This window comes from Leopardus geoffroyi, chromosome A3, assembly GCF_018350155.1.
Source record: "Leopardus geoffroyi isolate Oge1 chromosome A3, O.geoffroyi_Oge1_pat1.0, whole genome shotgun sequence".
Taxonomy (NCBI): domain Eukaryota; kingdom Metazoa; phylum Chordata; class Mammalia; order Carnivora; family Felidae; genus Leopardus; species Leopardus geoffroyi.
The window spans coordinates 28,921,023-28,944,752 of NC_059336.1; the positions used below are offsets into that span (position 1 = coordinate 28,921,023).

Consider the following 23,730-nt stretch of genomic DNA (forward strand, 5'->3'; position numbering starts at 1 on the left):
TGCCCACGTGTCCCGTGAGGAAGGAGCGCATTCCAGAACCCATCTCATTCCAGGCAGACTCCTTCCTGAGCCGGCTTTGGATTCGGTTTCCACGGAAGGGTCTAGCGCATAGTAGGTGTGGCCTAAAACCAAGTTACCCTGAACCTTTGAACAGTGAGCCCGCGTTTTTCCTTTTTATCATTTCCCCCAAAGGTTCCGAAACGCTACAACCCTCTCCTTGAAAATCGTGCCTTGTTCTGTTCGTCAGCAGTAAGCATGAACAAGAAAGAGTCCTTGGCGGGAGGCGGGGCTGGCATTACACCCCCAGATCAGACAGATAGGCGAACGTCTCATGAAGTGTTGAGCCTGTTCCTGGAGGACACGCACCCACACACGTGAGAGCATCAGGAGTCTTTCCCTGTTGTGGGATGTGGCTCCTTCGCTGAGCAGCCTGGGGCAGGGGCCTGGGCGGAGCAGGGGGGCCCCCGCCATGCCAGCGACACCACCCAGACATCCCATTCCTGGCTCTGCAGACTGCGGGTGACGGGGAGGCAGTTCATAGAGACTGTCCGGAGCCCCGTGAGCAAGAGTTCATTTTCTAGACTCTAGCTGTCCTCAGAAATGAGCTGTCCTCATTTCTCTCTGCCTCAGTCTCCTCATCTGCAAAATGGTCCTAATCGTGGACTCCCTTTAAGAGAGCTGAAGGATTTGAGGCGCTCTGACTGCGTCACCTGACACGGAGGAGGTGGCCCCTCAAGGTTGTGACCCGGCTCCCTTTGCTGGGCTCCGTTTCCTCACCTGCAGGAAGTGAATCATTAGACCAACCTCGGCAGGACATGAGGGGGACACAGTGATCCGTGTGAGCGGACAGACCCTCAGTGAGCCCTGGGTGCTCCTCCCAGAGCTGTCCGATCCTGGGCCAGTCTCGGCGTCCCTCAGGTCCTCTGTGTCCCATCTGTGCTGTGGTGATAATCGGGCTGCTGGTCAGGGGTCTCAGGATTGGAGAGGAGGTCCAGAGAGCCCCGGATGTGGGGGTTAGGTGATTCTTGGGTATCTGCATGCAGCGACTTCGGAAGTGGCCGAGCCCCGCTGCCTGGGTTCCCACCTAGCCCTGCCTTCCATCTCTGTGATCTCTGATGAGTCATCCCCACATCGGGCCCCGTGTCCTCATCTCTGTGTGACAGCACAACCCCACTGCAGGGACTGAGTGAGCGAATGCGGTTAAGGTGCTAACAGCAGGGCCTGGCACGCGGTCAGTATCCCATGAATGTAGCTATAATAGGACCTGGGCTGGGTCCCTGTTCCTCCCAGGCCTCGAGTGTAAGGGGGGTGTGGGGACGGTGGTGGGTGCCTTTGAACCTGGGCTGCTCATTGGGATCACCTGGGAAACGCTGAAAAAAGATCCCCAGACCCTGACTCCACCCTAGAAATTCTGCTTTAATTGGTCAGACAGGAGTCTGGGCAGGTGAATTATTTAACGACTCCGGGGGATGCTCACTGCCAGCACAGAAGCGCCCTGAGCTGGACGCTCCCCGAGGTCACAGAGGAAACGCTGAATTTCTTCTCCCTGTGCTGCTGGGGCCAGAGAGGAGCTTCTCAGTGGGTGGGTGCTTCAGAATCACCCGTGCGCGTGACAGCTCCTTGGAAAATGAGCCTGATCGGGGTGGCCAGGGCACCCTCCTGAGGAACATGCCTGGGGCTGCGTTGCCTCCTGCCCTCCGGCCCAAAGAGGGGCTGACGACACCCTGCTCAGATCCGAGCTGCCCCGCCAGGGGACCTTCCCATCTTTAACCACACGTGTGTCTTGAACAGGTGCCGGAATCCGCGCAAAGCCTCGCTGCTCAGCCCCAGAGCCCTCTCTGCCTCGACACACCAAAATGTCACGGACAAAATCTGTCCTCCCTCTTTCAAAACGCTCCCAGCTCTCTGTAAATAGCTAATCTGCGGGAAAACGCCTGTGATCTCGTTTGTGTTTTGAAAGCCAATTCGCCAAACTTGTTTCCTGAGGGGATTATTAAAAGAAGAGGGAGAGAATCATAATTTGTTGGTTTCTGCTGCTTTTCTCATTTGGGGTTTTGCATGGCAGCTGCAGGGAGCTGGCTTTGGGACTTTTCTTGTGTTTCTGCTAAGCTTTTGTTCTGCTCTCTTACTGCCTAACAAACAAGTCGTTTCAGATGTAGGCACGACCAGATCTCACGACAATAATCGTAGGTGTTGTTTATTAAGCACCTACTGTGTGCCAGGTTCTGTGTCTTACATACATCCTCCCATGTTACCAAGGTGGTATTTTGATCTGCGTGGTACCCAAACAGACGCGGAGGTGTAGGAAGAAAGAACAGCGAAGCTAAAACTAATCATTCGTGTGTGCCGGGAAATGAGCCCCGCCCTTTGCTGTGTGCCCTCGGCTAGCTGCGTTCCTCCCTGAACCTTGTCCCATAAATGGGATCATACTGGGCCCCCCTCGAAGGCCTGCTGGAGGGATTAGGGAACTGAGGGGAGGAATCAGCCTGGTGTCAGGTGCCCAAAATGCTGTCCGCAACCGGTAACTGATCACCTTGTCCCTGTAGGGCATCCGGACTGCTGGTGTTTTCATGTCTTATTTGGTGACACCTCCTTTCTGTGTCCCCAAAATGTCTGATGAGTTTTAGAGAGCAAGTTAAATATTTGCAAATGTAAATATTTGTAATATTTCCTATGTTTGTTATGGAAGGCATTAGGTAATAATTAACAATTTGGAGACCCCCTATAGGACCTTCTGAAATGCCCTCCCTCTCGAGTCACTGATGTGTGTGTTCCCAGGACACAAGAGGGCTTCTGCCTGCTCCGTAGGCCGGTGTCTCTGTCCTTGAAATTGATTCACGATTGAAAAATTAACCATCTTTGGCTTTCTCAGCACTCCGTGATCTTGGTGTTCAACCCAACACGGACCCAAGAGAAGAACGCAGATTCAGAAAAACAACCCCTCATTCCCTCCCTCTCAGATTCAGGGATTGGAGATGAGACCCTATGGAATGTTTGTGGAAAGAGTGAAAACTAGAGTAAATTCGCAAATACCTGAAGGGAGAGCTCCAGGTGTAAGTTAAGTTTGGGATAAAGACAGATCCGAGTTTGGTCCTGGAGAAGCATTTTCAGTGTTAAATTCAAAGCAAAACTGCCTGTATTTGCCTCACGTGCCCCTCACTCCCACCCGAGTAGGAGAAAGGCCTGCGGTCCCCTCTCACCGGGGGCGCTGGGCTTGGCCACGTCCAGGCCTACGGGCAGCTGGCCACCTGGTTCCGGCTCTCCTGGGGGCCCCCTCCACCCCTGCAGGGCTGGAAAATAATCCGTGAGGGTTCTGCACAGTGTCACATGCCTGTCGTTGGTGAGGACGCCCAGAGTCATGCTTACTCGTAAATGCTCCTCTTGTAGCCAAACCCTCTCCCCCCGTGGTGTCGGGCCCCACGGCCAGGGCCACACCTGAGCAGACTGTGAGCTTCACCTGCGAGTCCCACGGCTTCTCCCCCAGAAACGTCACCCTGAAATGGTTCAAAAACGGGAATGAGCTGGCAGCCTCCCAGACCACCGTGGACCCAGAGGGAGACAGCGCTTCCTACAGCATCTTCAGCACAACCACGCTGCCGCTGGCCCCGGGGGACGTTCGCTCCCAGGTCATCTGCGAGGTGGCCCACGTGACCCTGCAGGGGGGCCCTCCTCTTCGTGGGACTGCCAACTTGTCCGAGACCCTCCGAGGTAGATGCCCGTCACCCCCGGCCCAAGCCCAGCTGCGGCCCCCAAGCCTCCCAGCCTGCCCCTCCCCCACTCCGTGCTCCCGGCCTTCCATCCCCTGGAACCTGCCTCCTGACGGACCCTGCCAACCACCGGGCACCCAGGGGTACCGTCACTTCCTCCTGTTTTAACGGCAGTTCCGGGTGAACACCTACCGTGCTAAGTAGTTCGATTTACTTTCCCATAACCACTCCAATTATTGAGCACCTACTGTAATCCAGCCACTGTGTGCTTGGTGATTTCATGGATTTTGCTAGTTATTCGATTCCAAATGCATGCTGGGGGCTTGATTTCACTCATCATTACCCTAATAGGACCTACCAGTAGGTACCTTGAGCACCTACTGTGTCTGGGCACTGTGCTTAGGGATTTCATTCGCATGCAAAGCCTACCCTCAGTGTTTGAGCACCAGCTGTATGCCTAGCACTGATCTGGGTGATTCCCTTGCTGCATGGGGGGAGCTAAGTTCTGGAGCCCCTCCCTGGTGATGTGTCTGTTCCATGAGGTCAGAGCTTCTGCTCTGTGCTGTTTCAGTTCCACCCACCTTGGAGGTTGCCCAGCAACCCGTGACAGGGGACCAGGTGAAGGTCATTTGCCAAGTGAAGAAGTTCTACCCCCAGCGCCTCCAGCTGACCTGGTTGGAGAACGGAAACGTGTCCCGAACAGAAACGGCCTCGACGGCCTCGAACCTCACAGAGAACAAGGATGGGACCTTTAACTGGACGAGCTGGCTCCTGGTGAATTTATCCGCCCACAGGGAAGATGTGGTTTTCACCTGCCAGGTGCAGCATGACGGGCAGCCCGCGGTCACCAAAAACCATACCCTTGTGGTCTCTGCCCACCAGAAGGACCAGGAAACGCATACGACCCAGGGTGAGGTCAAGATGCCAACTGACCTGGCACGTTAAATTCTGTCTTTTCGTTTTTCATGTGAAAAGCAGTCATTCATGCCTACGATAGAATAATCTAGAAGTCTATAGATATACAGTCAAATTTTCAAGTGAGTGCCCCTCCCCCATAGCCCACACTCCCAAGAGTGACCCCTGGTAAGAGTTTGGTTCGTGTCTCTGTAGATCTTTTGACATAAACATACATTAAAGAGAGTTGGGAGGGAGGGAGACTGGACTGTCCCTAGCTTCCTGCCACCTGCTCCTTCACCTGCCAGAGCTTAATTCACCAGGCCAGGACAGCCACCTTCTCCTCCTGTTCTTTCGCACTTCACCTTGATCTCTCTGGCTGCCTTCGCAAGCCTGCACCCCAGGAATGGGGTGGAGGGCCTCAGAATCTTTACAGCTTATCTTACGTATAATCACTGCTGTAATGAATGACCTTGCACCTGCTCTGTGACGTGTGCAGCTGTTTCTGGGGGACGATTTCCCAAAAAGCATTTCTAGGCCAAAGTGCATATGCCCCTCTAAGACGGCCACCCCTGTGTTGGAGCGAAAGGCGTCGGGGTTTCATTTTCTCAGCCCCTCCCAACGCGTTGTTGGGGTATCTCTCATCTGTCATCAAATTAGCAGCACCCAGTTGGCGTTCTGGTGCCACTGTGGAATGTTCCATCACTTGCCCGTTCGCCTGGCTCTGCCTTGTATGTGGCCGACCTTTCGAATGGGTTACAGTAGAGACCATTTCTTTCCTCGCTGCATCCTGTAAGGGAACAGGGAAGCTTTAGGAGGCGTGGGGCCCTCCAGGGCGTCCCGTTGATGTCACTGATGCCTGGAGCACTATCCTGGGAGCTGGGACGCGTGGATTTCGACTCTGGCTCTGTCGCAAACGTGCTGGGTGGCCTCAGACAAGTCAGTGCCTCTCTCTGGGCCTCCTTGCTTGCTTTATGGCAGTATGCAAGAGGAGGCACTTGACCCTTCAGCTTTGAGACTCAGTTGCTAGGGACTGTGGCTGTCTTGTTCGGCCTCATAGCTTTAGGACCCGCACACACCCAGGCACAGAGTAGACAGGAAATGCTTTTAAAACAAATGAAAGAGTGAGTTTGTTGGTTGATTGTTCATTTAGTAAGTTAATCCTCAGAGCTATCCAATGAGGTAGAGGTTACTATTGGCCTCAATAACACAAGAGGAAGTCAGTGTGTAGAGGGAGGTTTGAATGACTCACTCAGGGACACACAACCAGGGGCACTGTTTGCACCCATGTGTCCATGGCTCAGAGCCCTGCTCCTGACTACCCACAATGCTCTAGTGCAGGATCCCCTACCTGTGCCCTGGCACCAGCCCCACCCACACAGTCTCCCTTACAGGTGTCCCGGGTTCAGAGCTCCTGTGCCCAGGTCCCGGGCACAGATGAGTCGACTGCTCCTGAGAGCTCTGTAGAGTAGTTGTGATTCGGAGTTTCACCACTGCCGTGGTGGCCACCCTGTGGCTCATTCCAGATGAAAGGGAACATGTTTCTGTTCCTTGGGAGTGAGATTTCTGCCCACATCCTGAAGCCAGGGTTCCTCCATAGCAGTCAGCAACAAACATCTTCCCTCCTGGCACATCAGCATGGTGTTAGCACTGCCCACGGTGGCCCCCGCCAGGAAGGGTGTGCCTACCCCTAAACGTGCCCCCGTGGCTCCCAACACGTACGGCCAGATGTTCTCAGTTCATGATGCCTACCTCGCGGTGAAAAGGGGTGGTGGGTATTAAGTTTCGCTGTTTCTAAGTTGCATACATGAAGCCTGTGTTCCGTGTGGTCCCTAGACAAAAATGAAAGCCAGACCATCTTCATTGTGGTGGGCGTGGTTTGTGCCCTGCTGGTGACTCTCGTGATCGCAGCCCTCTACCTCCTCCGAATCCGACAGAAGAAAGGTGCGTGGATTTTCCTCTTCCTCCCCAAGAGTTTGCGCCCCGAGGCTGTCCTTCCCAGAGGGCGAGGCCGTGAGGAAGTCCAGTCTCTTCCACAAAGAGCCCAGCAGTAGCTGGTGCCATGGCTGGTGCAGCACCATCACCAGGCTGGAATTGGGGGGGGGGGCCCTCCCTCAGCCTTGCCTCATGGGCGCAAGATAGCCGTCACTGCTCCAGGCCTCACCTCCTCACGGGACCACCACCAAGGTGAAGAGCGGGGAGATGCCAGGGTGTGAAGAGGGCCTCCCGAGGAAACAGTATTTGCCGGTAACCCTGGCAAACTCCTGCTTTCCTCCTACCTATCCAGGTTGACACGTCCAGCCCGTAGGCAGGAGGCTGGAGGGAGTGGGGATCATACCAGCACCTTCCCTAAGACCATTGGAAAGATTAAATGGGTGATGTCACGTGAAATGTGAGGACAGTGCCTGGCACACAGCAGGTGCTCAGTAAACGTTGTCAGAATTGTACATGAGCCCAGAAACATGAGCCACCTTCCTGGAAAGCTGTCCTCACGGCAGCAAGGCACACAGCCTCTGGCTCCCCAGCAGGAGGGCACCAGTTCAAATCTAGGACATCATGCCCTTGTTTGAATGCATGTAGTTACTGCTGTGACAAGGCCTCTGCCTTTGGAGTCAGACAAACCAGGGCTCCAGACCTTTGTTACATGCTCTAAACGATCAGTTTGGCTTCCGTGAGCCTCGGTTTCCTCATCCGTAAAGTGGGTAGAGCAGTGCCTCCCTTGGAGGAGACCATTTTAAGCCAGCGTTTCTGCAACTTAACTTGACTTCAAGTTATAGAAATACACTTCATGCCTCAACCCAGCACGTACGTACCACACTCCTATAGATAAAATTGGAACTCTGATATTTGCTTTTCTGTCCTAGTCTATACTAAATTCTCTTTAAAATGCTGCTTGTGACCCACCATATGCCACGGGCTGTGAAGTACAAAGTGCTGTCCCGAGCTGCCTCTCTGCACCCAGACCCCTAGGCTGGGCTCAGATGGGCGTGCTGTTCACACCTCTCCTCTGCACCCCCTCCCCTCCGGCCCCCAGGTTTCCCTCCTTCCTGGACTGGCTGAAAGCATTTGGCTATGAGTCCTGGCCGAGCCTTAGCTCCCCATCTGGGAGGCTGGCATCAGACCCCACCTCTCTGGAATCTGGAAGGGCTTCTGCCCGGTGATCCACCCGGTGGTTTTTCCCTAACGTCCAAGGAGAGCCTTCGCACGGGAAGGGTGGCGAAGCAGAGTCCGCTGCCCAGTGAGGGTCGGATAGCATTCGCGGTGGCCGTTAGCGAAATCCCAGCCCCTGGGTGACGGGTCTCTTTGGGTGCAGAGCCCAGCTGTCACACGGAGGCTTGGTGACAGTGACAACTAGCACTCCCTCAGTTCTCCTCATGTGCCAGGCATTGTTCTCACCACAGACTTCTGTAGTGGTGTTACTAACCCACTTTTACCGATGAGGAAACTGAGGCATGGAGATGTTCTAAAACTTGCCCAGGGCCTCACAGCTGGTCAGTGGCGGGGCCAGGATTCAAACCTGGTCAGCGGGTCCCCCAGGGACCATGTTTGGGATCACTCTACACATCGTCTCCTCCCTGGTGAGACGACCTTTCCCCTCATTGGTCCCTGGAGGAGTCTGCCCATCCTCCCAACACTTGCGATGAAATGTCCTGATTTCAGCCCTCCTGCTTACCAGCTGTGTGGCTCCAGGGAGACACCGAGTCTCTTTGGTGTAAAGTGAGTGGTCAGTGTCCTGTCATTGGACTCCCTGAGACGACCCATGTCCCGGCACTTTGCAACCCATTGGCGTCCATTTGGACATTGGATGCCGGGCTGCAGCCTTCCCAGCTGGTACCCGCTCACCTAAAACTCCACCTGTCCAGGCACCAGGCATTCACCCGGCAGGGAGAATTCTCGCCTTGTGGCAGCCTCCAGCCTGTCAAAGCGCGGTGCAGAGCGCGTTTGGTGTGCAGGTTGCTTTTTAATTACAATTTTACAGTGGCATGGGAGTCCAATAGTGGCCAAACCCCAGCAGCTTCTCTGTGGGATGCCCCATATCATAGGCTTAAAATCTCTGAACCAGATGGACCCTTTCTTCCCTCCTAAGATCCTTTTTTGGAAAGTGGTGACATGAAAATAAATGGATGTCCGGCCCAACCCTGTGAGCTGGAGAGCTGAAATCCAAGCTCACAGAGGGGAAGTGACCCACCAGGGTCACACAGTGAGTGAGCTGGGGTCGGGGGGGGGGGAGACATGGGATGCACACCAGCTCCCCACCCCCCCACCCCGACTAGAGTCTGTTCTTCAGTAGTGAAGGGCCTGTAGGGCTCCTGTAGGGTCTCAGGTAAGGTGTATCATGAGTGGAACTGAGGCCCAGACAGAGCAGGGCAGTTGGCCCCTCCTGGGCTGAAGGCTGCTTTGAGATCTGACCTTGGTAACCCCCAGAAGTGGGGAAGTGGGAAGGCCCAGCCCACTGGCCCTCCTGACAGAAGATGATGGAGCACCCCACTGGAGTGAGCATGGGGGAATTCCTATGGTTCAAAGGAGGTGATTTCAACAATTCCTCACAACCTCCCTGGAGGCAAACCTTTGTTCCCCCCACCAAAAGAGTTACGTAAGAACAGTGTTTCTAGGTTAAATAACTGGTTTTTGTTTTTTGGTTTTTTTCTCTTTCAGCCAAGGGCTCCACTTCTTCTACGAGGTAAGTGTGCCGCTGGGCTAGGATGCCTCTGCAGTGGTTGGTTGCTTGTTGGTTGGTTGGTTGGTTGGTGGTTGGTTGGTGGTTGGTTGGTTGGTGGTTGGTTGGTTGGTTGGTGGTTGGTTGGTTGGTTGTTGATTGGTTGGTTGGTTGGTGGTTGGTTGGTTGGTTGGTTGGTGGTTGGTTGGTTGGTTGGTGGTTGGTTGGTTGGTTGTTGGTTGGTTGGTTGTTGATTGGTTGGTTGGTTGGTGGTTGGTGGTTGGTTGGTGGGTGGGTGGGTGGGTGGTTGGTTGGTGGTTGGTTGGTTGGTGGTTGGTTGGTTGGTTGCTTGGTGGTTGGTTGGTTGTTGATTGGTTGGTTGGTTGTTGATTGGTTGGTTGGTTGGTTGGTTGGTGGTTGGTTGGTTGGTGGTTGGTTGGTTGGTTGGTTGTTGGTTGGTTGGTTGTTGATTGGTTGGTTGGTTGTTGATTGGTTGGTTGGTTGGTGGTTGGTTGGTTGGTTGGTTGGTGGTTGGTTGGTGGTTGGTTGGTTGGTTGGTGGGTGGGTGGTTGGTTGGTTGGTGGTTGGTTGGTTAGTGGGTGGTTGGTTGGTTGGTTGTTGATTGGTTGGTTGGTTGGTGGTTGGTTGGTTGGTTGTTGATTGGTTGGTTGGTGGGTGGTTGGTTGGTTGGTTGTTGATTGGTTGGTTGGTGGTTGGTTGGTTGGTTGGTTGGTGGTTGGTTGGTTGGTGGGTGGTTGGTTGGTTGGTTGTTTGTTAGTTGGTTGGTTGTTGATTAGTTGGTTGGTTGGTGGTTGGTTGGCTGGTTGGTTGTTGATTGGTTGGTTGGTTGGTGGTTGGTTGGTTGGTGGTTGGTTGGTTGGTTGGTTGGTGGTTGGTTGGTTGGTGGGTGGTTGGTTGGTTGGTTGTTTGTTAGTTGGTTGGTTGTTGATTAGTTGGTTGGTTGGTGGTTGGTTGGCTGGTTGGTTGTTGATTGGTTGGTTGGTTGGTGGTTGGTTGGTTGGTGGTTGGTTGGTTGTTGATTGGTTGGTTGGTTGGTGGTTGGTTGGTTGGTTGGTGGTTGGTTGGTTGGTTGGCAACACCCAAAACCTGAAAAGCAGAGTCCATACCCACTGACCCTCACTCCTGTGCCAGGCAACCTTCCCATTTCTCTCCTTTGTCAGCTGCTCTGCCAGGTCTGTTTTTCATGATTGTCTCAAATGAGGCGATTTCCGCACACAGAGGCTCTGATTTCCTGCCTGCTGTCCATAGACAGCAAGACCTTCATCACATTTCATCTGGGTGGTGGCAGAAAGCTGCCGCACACACACAGCTCCCAGATCCAAGCTGGATACTCTGCCCTTGCCTTCATTCGTTCACTGTGTGTTGACTTCCTTGGCACGGGTGACCCTGGGAATGCCAAGGTACGTAGGGTAGAAGCCTCGTACTGCCCTCTTGAAGCCCAGGGCCTGGTCAGGGGCTAGCGTGTGACATTACGTCACAGATGGTACGTTAGTTTGCTGGTTCACGTTTGCAGTGACTTTTGCTGAGTCTCTACTATGTGCCAGCTGTTCCGGGTGCTGGAGAGACAGCAGTGAACAAGAATCCAGGCCTTCGTGGGCCTCAGACTCCAGTGAGAGAAGGAAGCGATGTGTAATGTCATGTCAGGTGGTAACGAGTCAGGCCCAGCAAGGGGATGGAGATGAATGGGGGGAGCTAGTTTAGGCCGGGGAGGAGGCTTCCTCTGTCGAAAAGAGGATGTGAGCAGGGACCTGAGCCAGGACGCTGTGAAGGAGGGCTGTCTGCTGGGCCAGAGAGTGGGCGTGGCCAAAGCCAGAGGACCCGAGGAGGCCTGTGGGCTGGGGCAGAAGGAACGCGAGGGAGGGCAAGAGATGAGCCTAGAGAGATTCAGGTCTGCGGTTTCAGCCCAAGGCCGTGCAGCCAGGTTTATTACTAATTCAGACTTTTCAGCTTCTAAAGGAAAGCCCCTGATATTCACCCCCAGTGGAGAGATCCAGAGATCCCCATAATCTACCACTTGAATGTACCTGCATGGAAACAATAAATAAATTGCATGGGCATGCCCCGCATGGGCAATAAATAAAAGCCATAAATAGCTTCATGTTGGTTCAGGTCAGGTTTTGCTAACAAATAGGTTGTGCAATTCTCTTTCTTTCTTTTCTTTCTTTTCTTTCTTTCTTTCTTTCTTTCTTTCTCCCTCCTTCCCTCTTTTTCTTTCTTTCTTTCTTTCTTTCCTTCTTTCTTTCTTTCCTTCTTTCTTTCTTCTTTCTTTCAAGAGCTTTGTGGATTTCTGAATGCAGAGCAGGAACTGAGGTTCTGGGGTGGAGGCCAACGGTCTAGGGTTTTACTCCCTGTGGGATGAGGAGCCATAGGAGGGAGATTGATCTGACTTTGGTTTTAAAAGTACCACCTGACCGCCGTGTGGGGAACAAGCTGTAGGAGCTGAGGGTAGAGGCGGCAGAGGGACCTGGGAGGAGGCTACTGCAGTGGTCCACATGATGGTCCACATGATGGTGGCCTGGACCGTGGCAGTGGGATGACTGAGAAATGCTCAGATCCTGGATACGTTTTGGAGGTAGAGTCAAGAGGGCTTGCTGATGGACTGTAGAGTCAAGGACAACGCCAAGGTTGGGGGCAATGGGGGCGTTGTGTGTGTGTGTATGCCGGGTACACTCTTTTCCAAGGGCAAGACTCGAATTCTGTCCTTTGCCTAAAAACCTTCAGTGGCTCCCTACGGCCCTCAACATAGTCCAGCCGCACTACTGAGGCCCTCAAGCCCCTCGTGGTCTGGCCTTTACTAACTTGGACAGTTTCATTCCTGGCCACTCCCCAGCCCTCGTGCTTGGTGACTCAGACTGGCTGCACTCCCTTCACAGCCTCCCACACGCTGTGTCCTCACTGTCCTTCCAGCCCTTGCATGCTGGCCTCTCTCCCTGAGATGTGCTCAGGCACCACCCAAGGTCTCTACCGTGCCAGGAGGCAGCAGTCACAGTGGGTTCCGTGAACAGCGCCCCCTGGAGATGTGCCACATGGGAGGTCACCCTTTCATCTGCTTACCTCCCGCCCTTTCTCCCGGTTCGGAGAGGGCATTACCACCCCCCGCCCCCAGGACGGAGGCCCGTCCTGCGAGCTCTCCTGGGGCTCCTGCACTGACACCTTGGTGGTATATTCAAACTGTCAATGCACGTGCCCCGTGTTATAACCCACCCCATGACTGCTGAACTTCACACCATGCCTGGAATGGAGTAGGTGCTCAGTTAAGGTGTGTTGAATGAACAAATGGATGAGGACTGAACGAATGCCACCCCAGACCGTGGTCCCAATCCCCGTCTCTTCCTCCCCCGGATCCCTAAAACTCTCCTTCTCCAAGGGCTTTGTGGCCTCAGATACGGATTGCTCTTTTTTCTTTCCTTTTTTCCTTATTGTCGCCGTTATTTTTTACTTGTCTGATCTCCCCAGTTAGACAATAAGTTCCCGAAAGAAAGGGGTGGTGTCAATAATAATAATAATAATAATAACAGCCTCGGCCGCTAACATTTATCAAGCACTGACTGCGTTCCGGGAACCGATCTATGCCTTTTCCTATAGTAGCCCGTTGGTGATTTTAATTATAGCCAAACCCCTCTGATTTGCAATCATCCCGTTTTAATTGAACAGAGCTTCTCCACCTCAAGTGTGTGGCAGAATTTTCTAGACGGCTTGTTCAAACACAGATTACTGGGCGCCCCCGCCCCCGACTTTCTGATGCAGAATTTCCATTCCTAACGAGTTCCCAAGTGGCGCTGATGTTGTTGCCCCCAACCCAGACTTTGAGAACCCTTGTTCTAGAAGCTTCTTCTTGGCCGTGTGTGTGCGTGCTGGAAGAAGCCGAGGCTCAGAGAAGTCGTGGGACATTCCCGAGGTCCCACAGCTAGCAGGTGCCAGAACTCTGAGGCCGGCCCAGATACCTCTGACGCTGAACGCTGGTGCTCTGATGCTCTCCTTCCCCAGAGAAGCCAACCGTTTTCTGCCTGTTTTCTATTTTTCCAACGTGAACCTACCAAGGGAGCCGTCAGATTGCTCTGTCCCTTTCATCTCTCTAAACCAAAGCGATAGCTGGTGAGAGGTAATGGTAGTTTCCACGCAGCGCTGGCTTCAGTCGGCTGGCTGGGATCAGACGCTTTCCAGAGGACGCTGGCGTGGGTAACAACCGAGCACCTCGGGGAGGGTGCCGAGGAAGGGGCGGGGGGAGGCCGCCGCTTTGAGCTCAAAGGGCCCTTCCGGTTGCAGGGCTGGTGAGGGCCTGGGTAGCTCTCACTCCCTGGGTTGGGAGCGTGCAGGTAGAACATGGTCTGTAATCTCCCCCAGCTCAGACGAGAGCAAACTATGTCTCCGCTCCCTTAATTGGGCACTGGGGTTCGTTCGGGCGACCATTTGTTCACTTGTCAGACATTCAGTGCGTTTATTCTTGGAATATTTAGGGCTTCTCTGATTCTTTCATTTATTCATCTGAATTGAGCCCAGCTCCGTGCCAGGCCTTAAGCTGGGGGACTGTGAAGGAGAGCGAAACAGACACTCGCCCCGGTCTCGTGGCCCTTTTGATTCCGCGTTCATTCATTCATTCACTCACTCAACAAATACTTTGGGGGCGCTGCCAGTGTATGAGCCCGTCACCGGGTGTTGGGGCTCCAGCGCGGAGCCCACGGTCCATCAGGGGGCAGGTCATCAAGCAAGGTGGGGGGGGAGGTTAATGCACGATGTGATGCGGGCGCTGACTAAATAAAATACAGCTGGGCATGGAGCAGAGCAGGGGGTGGGGTGCCGTGGGTGGTCAGGGCAAGCTTGGCTAAGGAGGTGACATTCAGAAGGTAGCTGAAGGACGAGGAGGCTCCTGCTGCGGGAATATCTGGGGCAACAGTGGACCAGGCAGAGGGAACGGCCAGTGCCAAGACCCCGAGGCAGGAGCAGTTGGAAATGTTCGTGGAACACGGAGGAGGTCAGAGCAGCTGGCCTGGAGTGGGCGAGGGGAAGAGATGGGAGGCTAGAACATTCCTGGGGGGTGGGGGGTGGGGGCAGCGATCGTGCGGCCGCACCATCCTGGATACAGACATGGATCTCCCTGTGTGCTGACAGTGGGTTGAGGTTTTGGAGCGGAATATGACGTGACCTCACTTATGCCTTTTCCAATGTGGAGAATGGCAGGCCGAGGGGTGGAAACAGAAGCAGGGACGCCAGAGAGGCTCCTGAGGAGACGAGGGAGCTAGGACGGTGGGGGAGGCTGAGTGGCTGGGATTTTGGAAGCAGAGTCAGCAAGCACTGGGATGGGTTAACATGGATTGTAAAGGAGGACAGAGGAGAATCAGGGTTGACTCCCACTTCTGTAGCCTGCGCACAGGGATGGGTAACAGCAGTGCCATTCTCAGACACAGGACAGCCGGACACAACCAAATGGATGATTTCTTCCAGTCTGCTCTGAAAGAGAGGAACCCAGTGTTCTGAGACTGGAGTTTGGGGTTCAGTGGAGGTTTCCCCGAGAAAGGACTATTTGAAACCACATCTGAGGGAAGAGAAGCAGTGAAGCAAATGAAGAGGCAAGGAGGGCTGCATGTGCAAAGGCCCTGGGGCAGTCTATCTTCATGCCAGGTCACTTTAGAGCACTTGTACCCACGTGCTGAGGAAGCGTGGCAGGCAGGTGGCAGACAGACGCATTGGAAAAGAGGCAAGGGGGCTTGGGGCTGTCATGGAGGGGCACCTAGACAGTCCACCACTGTCACAGAAGCTTTCCCAAGGAGGCGACACCACAGTTGAGTCTTGAAGAGTGCACAAAAGTTCACCAAGAGACAGAGCGGCGGAGGGCAGCTTTCCAGGCCGTCGTGGACGCAAAATGCGTCTCATCGAATAACCCTCAGGAGAGACTTGGTGGGTGGGTAAGTGGGTCGCTGAGGTCAGGAGCGTGAAGGGGCCTGGGGAGGTCAGCAGAGGCCAGACCGTGCGGGGCTGACGCGCAGGGTGATGAGTCTTACTTGAGCCCGAGGCAGCGGGGGTTCCTGGAAGGGTTGGAAGCAATAGGGGTGTGGATAGACCTTCGTGATCTTCCTCCGCAGCCAGCGTCCCTGCTCCCAGAGGGTTGTTTCTGTGGCCACGTGGGGCTTGTCATGCCCCAGAACTGCTTTCTGAGCCAAGAGCTCATGCCAAATCCATTAATAACCCTGCTGCCAAGCCCCATTGCTCATTTCTGACATTATCCAGGCTAACATCCCTGGAGTTGCCGGCCTGAGAATTTACACAACTCCTACAGAAACAGTGGCTCCGGGTTGCTCACCACCTTGACCATGACCCTGCAGTGAGCCAAGCGATGGCCTCCAATTACAGAATCAAGTGCATGAACAGCTTCTTTGATTAACCAGGACACCGTTCCGCCTCTCTCTCTCTCTCTCTCTCTCTCTCTCTTTTTTAATGCTGAGACCTAGATGTGTAGAATAGAGAACGTGTGGAAAATACGGGAACGAAATGGAAGAAAAAAAAAAAAATCCCTCCCAAAGACCGCTGCGGTTAGCATTTTACTACGTTTCCTTCCCGGGTGATCCACACAATTTTGTAGGCTTGGGATCATTCCAGAGAATGTTGCCTTTTTGCTTATCATTTTAATCATTTGTAATGTAATCATTTGTAATAAAAAAAAAAAAAAAGCCCTTCCTCATAAACCTTTTAAGTTTTTATCTATGAGTCTATCCTGATTTCCTTAACCAGTTCCAACTGGCAGAGCTGTAACATGGAAACCTTCCTCCCTATCCCGCTCTGTGACAAATGCCTCTGTGCGGCAAGCTTTTTCTATATTTTGAGTTCTCCCAAAAAAATGTGCACTTATGAGTCAAGCTCTCGATTTTGCCAAGCTGCCTTCCCAAAAGGGTGTGGGTTTAACCTTCCCGTCAGCAATGCGTGAACGTGTCTGTTTCACCATACCTTCCCCAGCACCCGGTATTTCAACTTTTGAAGATCCTTGCTGGGGAAGAGTGGGTTTAAAAAAAAAAGGGGGGGGGAGCGCCTTGCTGAAAGTTCCTCTTTAGTGAGATTGACCCCTTTGTCCAAACATTTGATAAAGCCGTTGTGTTTCTGTTGTGACTTGCTCCGCCCATATAGGAAATGGAACCGAAATGTTATTCTTACCAATTTGCATGAGCACTGGAGATAGTGAGGATATTTTTATCTGTGTGTCTCTTTCCTTTTTAGGTTGCATGAGCCCGAGAAGAATACCAGAGAAATAACCCAGGTACAGTCCTTGGTGAGATGCCCTTCCTGGTACTCTCACTGGTGCAATCTCCTTGCATCAACCAGAGTTGCAGATTCTGTTCTAAATTAAGACTCCTTCCCCAGAGTGGGGGAAGGGGTGGGGTGGAGGCAGGGGTGGAGAGAGTGGGGGGATGCTCACAGTCCTCTTTTCCCCCTTGTCCTCTGCCCCAGCCAGGAGAAGGTCACCACCTCCCTGACCCAGGGCACCCAACACACAACTCCAGGGGGCACCGCTCACAGTTTGTTCACCGATCGCCTCATGCAAGGGCACGCTCCCTTTCTGGCACTTTCTCCGCAGCACTGCCAGGGCGATTTCACGGGCAGCGTGGTTGGCCTGATTCCGAGAGACCTCGCCCTGCTTCTCACGGGCTGACGCTGTCAGACCTTGGAGGCCGAGGGTTCCTCTGCCTCTTGTGATGAGACAGGCCCTGCCCTGAACCCGCGAGGAGAGAGCACCAGCTGTCCTTGACATTTCCCGGGGTGTTGTCATCGTTTCAGATACAATCTGTTGCACAGAGTCGGGCTGCTGAGAGGCACGGTCTTTGTAAAGCCCCAACTGTGGCCTGCTCTCCCAACCCGGGACAGCCCCCGCCCCCAGCGGCCCCGGGCACAAGCCCGAGGGGTAATTACAAAGCGCCGCCTTCTCCCCAGTCATTGTTACCTCTGGACTTCTCTCTGGAACTTTCAGGGGAAAGGATGATGGTGAGAGGTGGTCACTAAAACCTGCACAGAATTCGCAGCCGGCCACGACTTCCTGAGCACCTACTATGTGCCAGGCCCTGGGCAGTGACCAAGGCAGCCACAGCCCGGCCCTCGTGGAGCTTCTTACAGCCTTGTGTCTCGAATCCCCAGTGCTAGGTGCTGGCCCCTGCCAGGGAGGAACTTTAATGCTGTTGCTGTGGGTTTCCCAGAGAGAAGTGAGTGAGTGTGCAAGGCTCGGGACAGAGGGGGCCGTGCGGTGAGACCACAGCTGTCGGGTCCAACAGACTCTGGATCCTTTGCAGCTGTGTGACTTGAACCAAATTGTTTAACCTCTCTGGGCTTCAGTTTCTTCACTTGTAAAGCGGGGGAGGGGGCTCCTAGCGACGGGCTGAGATAGGGCCTCCGTAAGACGATCCCCTCGATGGCTGGCGCCGAGCCTGTAAGCCTGCGGGAGCTGCGGGAAGCTGTGGTGCTTACTGAGCACCAGTGAGGAGCCGTGGTGGTGTTCCCCCCGCCCCCTTCTACAGCAGAGGTGCTGGGCACGGAAGAAGCAAAGTTTGCAATTCATGATGAGTAATCTGAAGGCAGCCGTTGCGAGCGATAAGATTAGCACACGGGAGATGTTCAGATTTGCCAGGCGGTTGATGATTGCTAGCATTTATCGGACACACGGGTTCCCTCGATGTGTGCCAGGCTCTGTTCTGTGCGCTTTACCTGGGCGATCATGTCTGAGCCTCACAGGGACCCTGGAAACAGACACTATCCCAGCCCCGCCTTACAGATGGGGAAACCGAGGCCCAGAGAGGTTTAAGTGGATTGCCCCAAGGCCCTCAGCTAGACGGAGCAGGAGAAGGATTGAAACCCCAGGCTCCTTACTGCACCTGCTCCCTGGGCTCTCGTTCTCGCATGCCCCTGTTCCCAGTCTCCCAGACCCCAGCTGCACCCTGAGTGAGGCTGAAATTGCCATCCATTCTTTCATTCGTTCGCTCATTCCACACCGATGGGGCTTCTTCAAATGCCAGCCTTGGGTTCTGCATTATACCAAATAACCTAGTGAAGGTGTGTTGAATAAACCAGTAAACGGATGAGTATCTCCACCCACTGGGGGTCGGCACCTACTCAGACCCCCAGACAGAGTCGGTCCTGGGTGGTGGGTGCTGTCATGGAGAGACACGGCTGGAGGAAGCACAGAGAGGATCCCTAGAGCCAGCTGAGGGGAGGGTGGTCTTAGGTTGAAGTGATGCACGTGCTAAAAGGCACAAGGTGAAAGGGGTTTTGTTACGAGGAGAAGGGGAATAGACAGCAGGCAGAGGGAAGAACGCTGAAAGGACAGAACGGAACGTCGGGCGGAGGGACAGTGAGGCCGCGCCGTGAGGTGACCCCACTGGCGGGTAGGAGGCTCCTTTGGGCCAGGTGAGGATCGGAAGGGTAAGGCCGGAGGCGGGGAACCTGGGCTGAAGAAGAGGGGGGCGTGAATTAGGGCTGAGCCAGCGGGGCCCAAGGGGAGACAGAAGCGTCCAGCCTCGGTCCCGATGGGCGGAGGAGTGGCTGGGGGCTCCAGAACGAACTTCTCTCCACCTCATTTAGATCCAGGACAACAATGACATCACATACGCAGACTTGAACCTGCCCAAGGGGAAGAAGGCCGCCCCGCGGGCCGCCGAGCCCAACAACCACACAGAGTACGCCAGCATTCAGACCGGCCCGCCGCCCGCGCCCGAGGACACCCTCACCTACGCCGACCTAGACATGGTCCACCTCAACCGGGCCCCCAAGCAGCCAGCCCCCAAGCCCGAGCCATCCTACTCGGAGTATGCCAGCGTCCAGGTCCAGAGGAAGTGAATGGGACCGTGGTCGTCTCTAGGGTCTGTCCCCATGAGCCTTCCTGTCCCGTGTGGGACAGCCGTGATGGGGACAGCCAGCCCAGTTCCCAGAGGGCCGGGATGGTGCAGGCCCTGGAACTCCAGGATGAGGCTGGCTCTTGTCTCCCCAACCCACGTGGCTCTTCGACATTTCCAGGGCAGCCACAGTCCCCTCACATCACCACACGCGGAGGCCGATGTTGCCAGACTAGCCGGGGGACCCACCTGGGAACTGGCCAGAACCACCAGGGTCCAAGAACCCTCATGCCTGTCTCCATCAACATGTGGGTCTCAGTCACGGTCTTGGAGACCCTGATTGCCCCCCTTCGTGCTCTGCAGCCTGATCTTCCAGGGTGAGGAGGGAGACAACCCCACCTCCTTTTACCGCCACCCACCTGGGGCTTGGGGAAGATGGTCCCTTTCGATCGAACTGCCCCGTCCGTGGAGAAGCTGGAAAAAAACCCTCCGGGACCCTCATCCCAAGACTCGGTGAGACTGCTGCCGAGAGTCCTAGCCTCCCCGTCCCGGGATTGATGAGGCGCAAGCCCCGGGGGAGGGGAGGAGCCTCCGAGGAACCCCCACACAGCCGCCACCGCCACCACCAAGGACTGAGTAACAAAACCCCCCTCCTCCTGGTGGCCCTCCGAGACTCCTTGAGGACCCGCCGTCCCAACCGTGACGCTCCACACGGCCCCTCCTCTCCTTTCTAGACCCGAGCTTGCTTCCTCCAGCTAGCACTAACTCAGCAACATCTCGCTGCGGACGCCTGTAAATTATCGAGAAATGTGAAATGTGCAATCTTGAACCTGAGGTGTTAGAAAATTTGATCTGTGGTGTTTCGTTTTGTTTTGGTTTTTTTCTTAAAACGACAGCAACGTTCTCTTGGCTCTTTGTCATGTGTCGAAGTACCTGGTCGGGTCTTGTGCGGTCTAAGGTTTACCAGTTGGTCGTCCCGGGGGGACCCTCTTACGGCGGAAACTGGGTTCCCCCACATCCCAGACCCCGAGGATGGGGAGGAAGGTTGCAGTGCGGCTGCCCCGTGGAGACGCTTCGCCTTCCCTCCAGGGCAAAATAGGTCACGTTCTCAGCCGAGCCGCGTGGCTGGTACTGCGGTCTTCTGTGCCCCCATCGTGCTAAGTCCAGACTGGCTCAGTGCTCCTCCTCCTGGCTGCGTCCTTCACAGTGCAAGCCTGTCGAGACCCGAGGCCTCAGTTTTCTCATCCAGAAAGAGGGGAGAGAAAAGATGCCCCCCTGCTCCCTGGCATCTTACCAGCACTGGAAGGCCACGCAGGGGAGGGAAGCTATGCCTGTCTGTTTTCCCCGCCCCTTAACGACGACCCCATTCCAGCTCTCTGAGCTGGTGCCTGCAGGAGGAATCTCCTACTTCTGCTCTCAAACCCTTTGGGGATCAAACTGGAATAAATCCCAAACAGCCAGGAGGACTGGGCAGCTGTGAAGCCAGGACTGACCCTCCTTCTGTCCCTCTGTCTCAGGAGGTTGGGCAGATGCTGTGACCTGTTGCCTCTGATCCCCACCCTTCCAGTCGGGGGCCTGGCTGGGCCCGGGGCCAGCAGACGTTGCGAGCCCTGTCGATTCGGTCTTCACGCGTAACCAACCAAGTCTCAGAGCGGAAAGGTTAATCTTCGTCGCCCCCTGGGTCCGGCCATCCATCGGATGCCCCAGGGATTCCAGGCCATCAGAACAAGAAGCTGAGCCATGCTGCCCATCAGCAGGTCCTACGCATGGAACCCTGGGAGCTCAGCTCAGACCCAGTTCTTTGGGGACAGAGATTTGGCATTTCACATGACGGCATCCAGGAATCGGGTGAGCCAACGGGCCATGTGGACAGTTTTGGCCGATGAGCCAGGGTTTCTCTGTGGCATCTGGGAGCACAGTGACCCAGCCACCTGGCTCGGGCCATTTCCAAGTTCCAAAAGGTTGGCTTGTCAACCTTAGCCTCCCTCTCTCCTGCCCAGAGAAGGCACATGTGCTTGAGTGTGTCCCATGTACGTGCACGCGCACCCACGTAGGCACACAGAATTTTAAGAGAGTGTTTTCTTGGTGCCATTTTATTTTATTTTATTTTGAATTTTGGAAGGGGAGGAAGGGAATGAGGCCAAGGAAGTTGTGCAGCTTTAGCTCCGGCCTGGCAGCCTGGAGATTCCCATACCTTGTGTATCGAACCCCAGGAAAAGGAAGAGGTCGAAACAACACTACGGAAGGAGCGTGGTTTCGGGAGTTTATTTTAAGACTGCTAGGAAGGAAACAGGCCCCATTTTGTATATAGTTGCAACTTAAACTTTTTGGCTTGCAAAATATTTTTGTAATAAAGATTTCTGGGTAACAACGACCAGTTTGGGTGTGGAGTGTCTTTGTCTTTGGGAGTGTGCCCCTCCCCCTCCCCGCCACCCGTCCTCCGGGAGCCTGCGAGAGGATCGCATGCGGCCCCTAGGGCTTGGGGACTGCAGGGTTTGGACCTCTCTCTGGGGTTTTCTAGACACAAAGACTTTGTTTCCCCTGGCTCAGAGGGAGTCGGCGGAAGGTTGTGCCCCAAACACCTGCGTAAACAGAATTCCGACAGACCACCGCGGTGGCATCCCGGCTCTGCGACTCTTGCAGAGTTGAAACAGCTCACCTCCCAGAGACTCAGGCCTGTCACCGGCCCAAGGGGGACAGTACTACCCGCAGCCAGGGTTCCCGTGCGGATCAAAGGGGGGCCGGGGGGCGCCGAGCCCCCCGCTTGCCACGTGAAAGGCCTTCGCTTAAGCGTCGGTCTTTCCTTCCTGCCCTGGACATCGCACAGCTGGGACCGATTGCCCCTCCCCACCTCTGGGGTCTTGGACAAGTGGGTCACCCGCCCCCTCTGGGAACCTTACGTCCCCCCTCGACCGAAGGCAGGAACCCAGTGCTGGGCCTTGAATATCCTCGCCAGAGGATTCACGTCAAGTACTACCCCGTAATAGGTGTTCACCAAGTGTTGGCTTGCTTGCCTCTCCATTAGAATATTAATAATATTAACGACAGTTATATAACGATGGCTATATGATATTGACAGTAAGTAGTGCTTACCGTGTGTCAGCACTCTGCCTTGATCGGCCCCTTCAAACCTCACAGCCGGAGCTAGGTATTATTACTGACCTCACGTAACAGGTAAGGAAGTGGTTTAATGCATCCAGGGTCACACAGCTAACGAGTGATGTCACTGGGACGCAGACTCCGGCCCTCTGACCTCAGTGCCCAGCCTCTAACCCCTGCGTCCTCAACTGGTACAATCATGTACTGGCACTGGCCGTGAACTATGGGAAGTCGCGTGCCAAGTGCTGCACAGTCGTTGGCCTCATTTGGTCCCCCCCGCCGCCCCGCGACCACCATAGGAGGTTGGCACTCCCGTCATCCCTATTTTACAGATGCGCAAACCGAGTCACCGAGCGGTGAATTCATCTTCCCCAGCGTCCCATGGCAGAGCCCGGCCTTGAACCCGGAGAGTCTGGCTCTCCCCGCATCACATCGCACTGCTTCGTTCAATTACAGCCGGCAGCAGGGGGTTGTGCCCATTCTGCAGGGAAGGAAGGTTGAGGCTAGGGAAGTGCGGGGGACCTGGAGATCCCACGCGAATGAACCTGTAGTCGAGTTGGGACTCGGCGCTTGGATCCACAGGCCCACGTGGGATCATCCCCGAGCCCTTGGCCTGAGGCATGTGTTCAGGGACCTAAGACACTTTCAGGCAAAGAGCCTCCCGCAGGGTGTAGACAAGTCACCTGCCTCGCGGGCCAGGACCTTGGCTGTGGCAGAAAACTCAGCTCTCAGCCTCCCTCAGGGCCCAACCTGGAAAATACGTGTGCCGCTTGCGGGGATGAGGTGTTCAAGGCATGCGTCCAGGCCGAGTGGGTGGGGAAATGCCTGCCGTTTTCTGGGAAGGGCCGTGGGGGGTGGTGTGACGGACTGCGTGTCCAGGCAAAGAGACTTGCAGGATGGATTTTATGCAGCACCTGAGCCTTGCTTCTCCAAGGCCCAAATCTCCAGGGCTGTGGGCTGGCAGGCGGAACGAAAGTTGATAGGAGCCAAGTGACCCTCTTCCTGCCCGCCAGGAAATCAGTCAAGCAGTTGGCATTTATCGGGTACCTCCTCCGGTTCCGCGTTGTGCAAAGGAGAACCACAGGACTCCATCGACCTCTTCCGGCCCCCTCCAACCCAACCCCCCACCACGCGAGGACCCAGAGGGCATTTGCGGCCCCCTTCCCCCCCTTTACGTGATAATCAGCAAAATCTCTGCCTTCTCCACGAGATTCTAACGCCCCACTGTGAAAAACCCCGCGTGTTCTAGCATATTCCCACCAGCCAAAATTGGACCGAGGTTTGTTTATTTAATTTTTACATAAGCGCTTTTTTCGTGTCGGCCTCCTCAACTCTGTATAAATATTAACTTATTTAAAATCGATTCACTCCGTCCTCTTAACAAACCTACAAGGTAGGGGCTATGATGATCCTCTGTTTAAGAAAGACATTGAAGCACAGAGAGATTGCACATCTTGTCCAGGGGCCACCCGCCGTCCAGGAAGTGGCGTCACTGTGGGTGTGCGTGGGCACCGGGCAGGCGCGACAGGGCCGGGGGCGGGGGGCG

The 23,730-nt window shown here is 54.8% G+C and overlaps 1 protein-coding gene across 5 annotated transcripts in view; it reads left to right on the forward strand.

The window, feature by feature from the left end:
• Positions 1–21,459, forward strand: part of SIRPA (signal regulatory protein alpha) — a 42,482-nt gene extending 21,023 nt beyond the window's left edge. For 4 of the 5 annotated variants that reach the window (XM_045445075.1, XM_045445074.1, XM_045445076.1 and 1 more), the window contains exons 4-9: positions 3,388–3,708; positions 4,279–4,617; positions 6,438–6,545; positions 9,258–9,282; positions 16,486–16,525; positions 18,835–21,459. In XM_045445075.1, the coding sequence (XP_045301031.1) occupies positions 3,388–3,708; positions 4,279–4,617; positions 6,438–6,545; positions 9,258–9,282; positions 16,486–16,525; positions 18,835–19,089 (1,088 nt within the window). In that variant the 3' untranslated portion in view covers positions 19,090–21,459. The remainder of the gene's footprint in view (positions 1–3,387; positions 3,709–4,278; positions 4,618–6,437; positions 6,546–9,257; positions 9,283–16,485; positions 16,526–18,834) is intronic. The other variant, XM_045445078.1, reaches the window with a different exon arrangement.
• The last annotated feature ends 2,271 nt before the right edge of the window (positions 21,460–23,730 follow it).